Below are 9,366 nucleotides of genomic sequence, written 5' to 3'. Positions count from 1 at the left end.
CTACCACTGAGCCACACCCCAGCCCCTCACTGGGGGATTCTAGGCAGAGGCTCTACCACTGAGCCACACCCCAGCCCCTCACTGGGGGATTCTAGGCAGGGGCTCTACCACTGAGCCATGCCTCCAACTGACCCAAGGCAGAAGCTCTACCACTAAGCTGCATCTCAAGAGTCCTACTTTTCATCCTGAGTCAGCATCTCACTGTGTGACGGCTTTTACTTCCACCAAAGGTAAATGTGATACTTCTCTGGGCAAGAGGGATGCCAAGCACCCTTGGCCTTCCTGGGCTAGGGATCTGACTCAGTGGCACGTGCCTATGGCACTGGGTTTCATTGCCAACATACAAAAATAAATAAATAAATAAAAAAGACAAATAGACAGACAGACCCTGGGGAAAACTCAACTCCAGATGGTGGTTTTTCCTTTTGTCTTTTGTTACTGGGTTTTGTTTGTTTGGTTGGTTGGTTGGTTTTGAGACAGTATCTTATGAATCCTAGGCTGTCCTCAACCTATCTCCACCAAGGAGAGCCATGATTACTGGTATATGCTACCTACACAGGGGCTGGGGACCAAGCCCTGGGTTTCACACAGTTAGTAAATATTCTACCAAGTGAAGCTAAAGCCCTGGCCCCTTTAGTTGTGACTGGAATGCTTGCAGAGATGGTCTAGAATCTAGACTGAAGACCATATCATAGAGTGGAAGCAAAATCATACTGGAGGGCAGCTGGTCTGCCAAAAGGAGTCAAGACCATCCCTAACCAGCCACAACCAAATTCGATGGTTCACTAATAGATCCACACACACACACACGCATACACACACTCACACACACACACATACACACACGCATACACACGCATACACACATACACACACTCACACACACACGCATACACACACACTCACACACAGATACACACACTCACACTCACACACACATACACACACTCACACACATATACACACTCACACACACATACACACGCATACTCACATACACACACTCACACACACACGCATACACACATACACTCACACACACATACACAAACTCACACACACACATACACACACTTACATACATGCATATACACATACACACACATATAAACATGCATACACATACACATATGCATACACATATACACACACATGCATATACACATACACTCACATACATGAATATACACATATACACACATATACACATGCATACACACATACACATATGCATACACGTATTCATTCACACTCACATACATGCATACACACACTCACACACGCATACACACATACGAACACTCACATACACACACGCACATACACAGCTCCTTCTACCATGTGGATCCCAGGGAGCAAACTCAGGTCCTCAGTTTACTGAAAAGCTCCTTTACCACTGAGCCACGGGCACACACACACATACACGTCCCCTTGTATGCTTATTTAGGAAGAATTTCAACTTTAGAGAAGTTCAAAATAGTTACAAGGAACTAGCATCACCTTCATGGGCTCGAGTCACACATCTTAGTTTGTTATCTGACATTACATTACCTCCTGTCTCCAGGGAACATGCCCGGACACCTATCTTGAAAGTATTCTTTTTTCCACTTGCAAGACAGTGGCAGCCCTGGCGTCCCCGGCCCCTAAGTCCTTCAGTGTCCTTATTCCCAGAAAATAAGAACAGCATTTAAACAACCTAGGCAGTGACTGGTGTCTGGGGATACTGTATTGACTCATCGCTATGGGCTGATCTACGACTCAGATTTCAATTTTTCCAGTTGCCTGCACGGTCCTTTGGAATGGTTTTTCCCTTAAACCAAGACCCAATCTCGGCTACACGCTGCCTGTAGCCATGGTCAGTTTTTCCGTTGTCTCTTAAAACAGTAACAGCTCCCTGCCTACCTTCGCTTTACATACCACTGACATTTTTTTTTTTTTTTAAGAGTCCAGGCCAGTTTTGTAAAATGGCTGTTTAAAATTCCAAGACTTCATTGCTGGTCTTCAGGGACTGGGTAAGATCTGCCCCACCCCATACATTCTGTCTCCCACTGGACCTACAGATCCTCTGATACCTCACCCAGCTCTGTTTCTGCATTCTGTCAACTTTCTGCTCTTCAGACACACAAAAGAGTTCACTCTGGGGATGGCTGAGGTCAAGCCCTCTGACCTGGCCCTTCACCCCAAGGGCCAGACCAGACCCAGGGCATTTTATTTCCTACATGGCCTGTGTCCCTGTGATTTGTGTGTTTACTGCCTGGCTCGCACACTAGAAAGTGAGCCCCAAGGAGCTCCCTTCTGTTTGCTTCTCTGCCACAGTTCCAGGGCCCAGTTCGGGACCCAGTGAGCAGGGAGGCTCTTGGAAATCATTTGCCAAGCAAATGAACAATTGATTGAAGGAAGGAAAAGCAAGGCTTAGGCTGATGAAGCCTCAAAAGGCACCGCCGAGATGAGCTAGAGGGTAAAGTGACCTGTGGCCACACCTGAGTCCGATCCCAGGACCTCCACTGGGCAGGAGGAACCTACTCTACCAAGTTGTCCCCAGACCTCGGCAGCCCAGTGTGTACACGATGCAGTCCAGTGTGTACGCTCATACACATACACACATTTAAAATGTAATTTAAAAAATATAAAACAAGCAGGAGGTGACCACTTTAAGAACCAGAGACCCCAGCCGGGCGGTGGTGGCGCCCGCCTTTAATCCCAGCACTTGAGAGGCAGAGACAGGCGGATTTCTGAGTTCGAGAGCTTGAGGCTAGCCTGGTCTACAGAGTGAGTTCCAGGACAGCCAGGGCTACACAGAGAAACCCTGTCTCAAAAAAACAAAAACAAAACAAAAAAAGAACCAGAGACCCCAAGGGGCCCTTCAAGGTTCTAGAATCTTCCCCAGGCCCTTCTTTACTACCTTCTGACCAAAGGGAGGGTTCAAGAAGAAAAAAACAAAACAAACAACCTTATCTTCCCACCCCCTGTCTGCAGCAGCCAGTTCTAACTGATTAATCTTTCTAAATCAACCCCAGTAGGCTGACAGGGTGGATTCCAGAGTTGGGAGCCCATGGCTGGTTGCCTATTGTCCAAGGGCCAGGTCAAAGTGCAGCACCTCCTGTGTCCACATCCCTGTGTCCCACCCCTCATTCAGTCCAGGGTGTGGGTTCAGAGAAAATAAGCACCCAGGTACAAGATTTTGCTAACAGCACTTTAACTGAAAGATGGCTCCTTCCCAGGTCCCCAACTCCAGTAATTAAGAGTGGAAGCCCCGCTGGTCAGTCTCGCTGAGTAGCTATGAATATTCACTGTTCAAACTACAGCAGGACTTACAACAAGGGAAAAGAAAGAAGCCGCCACCTCTGCTTCAATCCGACTGGTGTATGTGTGTGGTATGCATACGTATGTGGTGTAAGGTGTATATGTGGTATGTATGTCTTATGGTATGTTCGTGTGGTATGTGGTGTGCTGTACGTGTATGTATATTTATGTGTATGTGTGTGGTATGTGGTGGTGGTGGTGGTGTGTGTGTGTGTGTGTGTATTTTCAAGGAACGGTATCTAGGTATGTAGCATAGGCTGGCCGGCCCCAATTACCCCTGTTCCCTCTATCTCTGCCTCTCTGAGTGCTGAGTAGGTGTGAGCCTCCATACTGATGCCCTGTTCTTTTTTTATTATTATTTTTTTTATTTCATCTGAGGAAGGGGCTAGAGTCCTCAGCCAAACCCACATCAGAGTAGAAAGCTTTGCTTACACCAGACCCTCACCCAACAGCCCTGCTCCCCTGGGGTTACCAGGTCAAGCTCCCCCTGCCTTGTGAACTTTTACAGGGGCTTCTGCACCCCAGCAGCCATGGGCACATCCTCCAACCAGACCAGCCCAGAGGTAACAAAAACCCTCTTCCCTCTTGGCTGCGTGACCCTAGCAAATTGCTCAGTTTCTCTGACATTTTATACAAAAGTAAACAAATAAAGACCGGTCTGATAAGGCTGGCAAGATCTAAGGGGCTGGCAGCCAGAAAAAAGGCACAGGGTGGTGCCCTGTGCAAAGATCTAGCACCTGCACCCCCTGCAAATAAAGCGAGGTGGGGGAGGGGTGTCTGGCATCTCCATCCCCGCCAGTTCCGCTGGTTTGAATGGGGTACAGTCCCATATCGTGGTTAATGGGATTAAGTTTGGTTTCAGCTCTGGGCCTTGACCTGGGGTCCAGTCTATCTGCCCCATCTGGAGGTAGAGACAGATGGGACCAGTGGGAAGTAATAGAGCTGCGAGGGCCCCCACTCTCCCCTCTCTGGTAAGCAGGCCCTCAAGGGGACTGCAGTGACTTTCCTCCAATTTCCTCCAAGCCCTCAAGCTACCCTGTACATAAGTCGCACAGCTCCAAGTAGAGAAGGCCATGACACAGGATTCCAAGGCTGCTTCCAGCTGGACTTCCTAGTTTATGCCTCAGTCACCTCATCCACTAGATGAGGGGTTAGGCATGGAAGGCAGTCTGACTATGCTACTGCCACCAGGGCTGGAAATTGCTGTGCACTTAGAACCACGGAGGCAAGGAATGGCTTTCGGCGCTGCTCTCAGCCAAGCCTGGGCCAGATCCCAGGCAGACCTGGTGCAGGCGACAAGCTGAGATTCAGCCAGCCAGGAACACCCTGAGGTCAGATTCCCAGGCCACAAGATGAGCCTCTGCTGCCACTTCCAGCTAAACCAACTAACCCCAAAAGTCCGCAAATGCACACACCCATAAACCTCCAAAGGCCCTTCTCAAATACGGTTGGCCCAAACGGCCTTTGTATCTCAAAGCTGTCCCCAATTCCTGCTTTCGGAATGGTCCGATGCCCCACCTGGGTCTCCAAGCATCATTCCTGTATGAATCTCGTCTTGTCACCACCCCCAAGCCCCGAGCGGACGCGCCTCTAGTTCTCAAGGGGCACACGCACAACGGGGGAGATGACCCGGGTCCCCGCGCCCCCGCCGGCGGGGATCGCTGCTCGCCCCTCCCCCGCCAGGCGCTTCACAAAGGCCCTTTGTCCCGCTGAGTCCCGGACTCCCAATTCTAGAAAAGTTCCAGGAGAAAAAATATCAAAGGCAGAGGCTAATTCAGCGAGCCGTGGTCATTCTGGCGGACACAGGGAGATACTGAAGTGGTGGCTCTGGGCCCCCAGGGTGTCCAAGTCTTGTTCCAAAGGACGAGCGGGTTCCTAGGGAAATCGACCAGGTTGTTTTGTTTTGTTTTTAAAGAAGAGCTGGAGTGTTCTCCTTAAGCCAAGCGCAGAAACGAGGAGCAGCCAGGGAGGAGGGACTGGCTTAAGGAGTCGCCACCAGGCAGGTCTGCAGGTCCCAGGCTCCCTCTCTTCCGGCGTACAGTGACCAAGAATTGGCTCAGCCTTGCTGTCCCTCTGCTCCTTCCCTGTGCAGCCCAGGGAACGGTGAGGGACTGGGCCTTCTCAGCCACCACCTCCTGCGCGCCACCACGGGGTACCCCCTGAAGCCCGGGCTCTGCCAGAGTGGCGGCTGGGTTACACTGACCTATATCTTCCCTAGATAACCAGGGTCCCTAAGATCTTAAGGGTTCACCACATATCAGGCTCCTAAAACTGGGGTCACTATTATTCTTCATTCCCCCACACCCACCCCTGGAGCCGTGGAACCGCCCGGGACGCTGCTACACATGGGGACAGAACCCAAGACCCACCAGTGCTTGCCAAGAAAAGGATCTAAGATCCATACGAGAGCGGCTGTCTGTCTCCCAGGATGTGGACCTGGCACGCTATTTTCGCGCCTATATTTTTTAATTTTTTTTTTTATTCTTTTTGCAAACTCCACTTCCTCAAGAGCACTCAGACTGGGATCCCCTAGGGTGGTTGTGACTGCAGACACTTGAGCCTCAGGAGGACTGAGACTACCTGGTACACCAGGGACAGGTCTGTCTTCCTGGAGACCAACCTCTGTACTAGGAGCTGAGAGCCTCCTGCATGCCTTGGTGAAACCGGACCGAGACAGCCAGTTCCAGCCGCCTAAGTTTGACCTAGGCTCCGGCCCTAACCTTCCCATCAAAGCTGGAGGGTGGATGCCAGCGCAGTGCGCAACACTTACCCGGGTGCGGGTGTAGGTTGAGACCAGCCATGTATTTCCCGGGCGGCGGGGGACCTGGCAAGCCCGAGGAGGGCAAGCGTCCGGCGGTGGCCGCGCCCACGCGGTGGCTGTCCATGGCCAGGCCGGACAGCAGCGGCGGCGGGGGGCCGTGGACGGACCGCTGGGGACCGAAATCTCGGCCATCCATCCTCCGCGGGAGTGCCGCGGTCAGCCTCCCCACCCGGCCCACCGGCCTGCTTCAGTGGGACTTAAAAGTTCGGCCTCGATGTAGTCCTAGTGTCCTCGGGTGGCGGGCGCTCCGCGGCGTGCATGGCGGCGGCCAGCGGGGCTTGCGCTCAACCGCGGGCCCGCGGCCCGGAGCGTATGAACCGCCCGCGGTGAGTCCCCTCCGGGCGGCTGAGCGGAGATGAGGAAGGAGGCGTACACGGTGTCTTGGTGAGGGAAGATGAGCCACGGAAGACACAGAAAAGGAAAGGGGGAAAAGGGGAGGGGAGAGAGAAAAAAAAAAAGAAAGAAAACAAGTTTCAGAAAGTCGCCTCGCCCTTCAGGGTCGGAGAGTAGCGAACCGAGCTGGTGGCCAGAAATAAAACCGAGAGTAGCCGCCCCCTCTCCTAGAAATGCAAAGACCTCTGGTCCTTCCTCCAGTAGTTCAGGGTTCCCAGGGGCCTGGCTCAGGAAAGCGGCCCCGGCTCGCTGTGTCCAAGCCCCGACTCTTGCCTGCGAAGTCCTCCGTAACTGGGGAAGGCCACTCAACCGACCGCGCCCGTTCAGCTAAATCCAAACCCGGAGTACTTTATTTTTCAGGCGTCACAAGCTCCGGAGGTTTAAAACTTCGAACGCTTTAGAGTTGGTCGAAATGTGTCCATAACACCATGCCACTATCTGATTCGCAAAGTTTAATGTTTAACCTTTTTGGGGCCCTCGTCTCCTTTCTTTTCCCTCCCGAGTTTTGGATCTCCTTGTGAGCCGACAATAATAATAATATAGTAAATAATAATAATAGGGTGTTCGGTTTAGGGGCTTTTTGTTGTTTACCAAGGTCTGATACGAAACGGGCTTATTTTTAAAGGAAGATCACCGCCCCCTCCTGCTGCCCCCGTTGGGTCATTGGGAGTCGCAGAATCCGAGTCCCCGAGACGTGGCATTCTCGCCCGCGAACTGGAAAAAGACTCCTTCAAAACAAGATTCGGTTTCATTTTCCAACGCGCCCGGGCCTGGGAATACCGATACCCGGAGGACATGGTCTGGTGTGGAGGATTTGGGGATCATCAGAGAAGAAAGAAGGGGGCTCCAAAGATCTCGCTTCTACCCTAGCTTTGCGACCCACACCCCCCAAAATAACCTACAAAGGAAAAAAACCTTAACACCGCGGGCCAGAGGAGGGGCGCCTCCCCAGCATCGGGTAAACCCCCCCCCGTAATTCCTGTTAAAGCTGTTTGTTTAAAAGATCTGTCGTTTTTCCTGTTCCCGAGGGGGACAGAAGGAGGTCTCAGAGAGCCCACCCTGCCCTCGCTGACTGTCCACCAGCCCCAGGCAGCTCTAGATCCTCTGATTCCAGGAGACCCGGGTCGCGCTAGCAGCCGGTACTAAGCTACAGCCACAGGCTCCTGGATGGCCAGCCGCCCTACGCCCAGACCCAAAAGTGCTCTTCCCCCAACTTTGCTAAGGACGCCTATATTAACGTGGCTTTGGCTACAAACACCCCCTCTTCCTCTCCCCCTCCCTCGCTCTTATCAGGCTCTGGTTACCAGAATCGCGTTTACTTTTGAAAAAATCTAGGACCGTCACAGCCTGGGATACTTGTCTCAAAGGCGCCAGGAGCTTCCCGAATACACTTAAAGATAATATTCTTTAAAGGCAGCGTTTTGAGAAAGGCAGTGCCCAGGCGCCCCACTTTAAGGAAGTCGGGGTGAAGCCCTACGGAGCAGCCTTTGCCATGGCCGAGAAGCTGGCGTGGCTATCTGCGGGGTTCCACTGCGTCCTCCTCTACTTTCCCCCTCTTAAATGCAGCTAAAATGGCTGAATTCCGGCTTTTAATTAAAAACAGCCTATAATCGAAACCGTCTCGGCGTCCCCGGGCTAGCCCGCCGCCTGCCGGGAACCGAGTAGGGAACCGCCGCCCTCGGCGGTGCAGCAGACTGAGGGCTCGGGTGGGAGTCCAGGGCGCAGCGATGCGTCCTCTCCCCCAGGGCCCTGCCCTCCGCTTCCCTTCTGGGGACCCCGACAGTTTTGGGGACCTCCTCCTCTGCGGACCCGAGGGGTGCGCTGCACAAGTTCGGGGAGCATCGGGGCCCGGAGCGTACCTGGCGCGGCGGGGCTCCGGGCTCCAGGCTCCGACGGCGACTCCGGCAACCGCCGCGGTTCCTGGCGCGGCTAGGCGCCCGTACTGCCCGCCATCCCTCGGCCGCCGCTCCCCTCCGCCACCCGCAGCCGCCTCACACTTTTTGCCCGCCTTTCCTTTTTTTGGTAGAAAACCGCTCCCCGGGCCGGGCGCGCGGCGCGCCAACTCCTCCGCCCTCCCGCGGCCCCGCTCCCGCAGCCCCCGGAAAAGCCAGCTTTCCTCCCGCCGAGCTCCCCGCTTTTTAATAAAATCCAGGTAGCGCCGGTTTAAAGAATCCCAAATCTCCATATACAGCCCGGGATTGGAAAAGGTACATTACACAACCCCCCTTTCAAGTTCCTCTCGCTGGATCTAAAAAAAAAAAAAAAAATAAAAAACCGAGGAGGGGGGGGGGGGGGGGGGACGGGGGAGGGGAGCCTCGCAGGCGAAGAAACACGCATTGTTCCCGGGTGCCCGCCCCTCCCTTCGGGCCAGCCCCCGGCCGCAGCGCATTGGCCCCGCGCGCCGCCCATCACGCGCATGTAAACACCTTGGCCCTCAGCCATTCCTATAAAACCAATTACGGACCTCGGGGCTCCAGCAGTTTCCAGGCTCCCCACGGCGGGGCTGAATGATCAAAACTGGTGGTGAGAATTTTTCCGAGCCGTTTCTAGGCAGCCCTCCCCCTCACCAGCTCCAGCAGACCCCCCTCCTTTCTCCTTCTCCCCCCCCCATCCCGGCCCCTCCTCCTGCGTCTGGGCTGAGTGATCAAAATAGAGGAAGATGGTTGTCGCCGCAATCCCGGGCATTGCAAAGCCTCTTGTCAGCTTCCTTCTTCGGGAGGAGGTGACAAGCTAGCCGGGAAGAGCTGGGAGCCGGCGGGCGCCTTATTGCGCCCGCGCCCGGTGCTCCCTCTCCAGGGTGCCACTCCAAAGAGCGAGGTTCAGACGCCAAAATAACTAGGCCTGCTTCT

General features: G+C 53.8%; 1 protein-coding gene across 3 annotated transcripts in view; it reads right to left on the bottom strand.

The window, feature by feature from the left end:
• The window catches only part of Tnrc18 (trinucleotide repeat containing 18), a 91,787-nt gene extending 83,020 nt beyond the window's left edge, over window positions 1-8,767 (bottom strand). For 2 of the 3 annotated variants that reach the window (XM_028755990.1, XM_028755991.1), the window contains exon 1: window positions 6,074-6,299. In XM_028755990.1, coding sequence (XP_028611823.1) covers window positions 6,074-6,260 — 187 coding nt within the window. In that variant the 5' untranslated portion in view covers window positions 6,261-6,299. Of the gene's footprint in view, window positions 1-6,073; window positions 6,505-8,376 lie in introns of those variants that run through there. The other variant, XM_028755989.1, reaches the window with a different exon arrangement.
• Between the last annotated feature and the right edge of the window lie 599 nt (window positions 8,768-9,366).

The sequence above is a fragment of the Grammomys surdaster genome, unplaced genomic scaffold (genome assembly GCF_004785775.1).
Source record: "Grammomys surdaster isolate TR1022 unplaced genomic scaffold, NIH_TR_1.0 126109, whole genome shotgun sequence".
Lineage (NCBI taxonomy): Eukaryota > Metazoa > Chordata > Mammalia > Rodentia > Muridae > Grammomys > Grammomys surdaster.
Note: the sequence above shows the minus strand (reverse complement) of the source record. Positions and strands in the feature narration are given on the sequence as shown.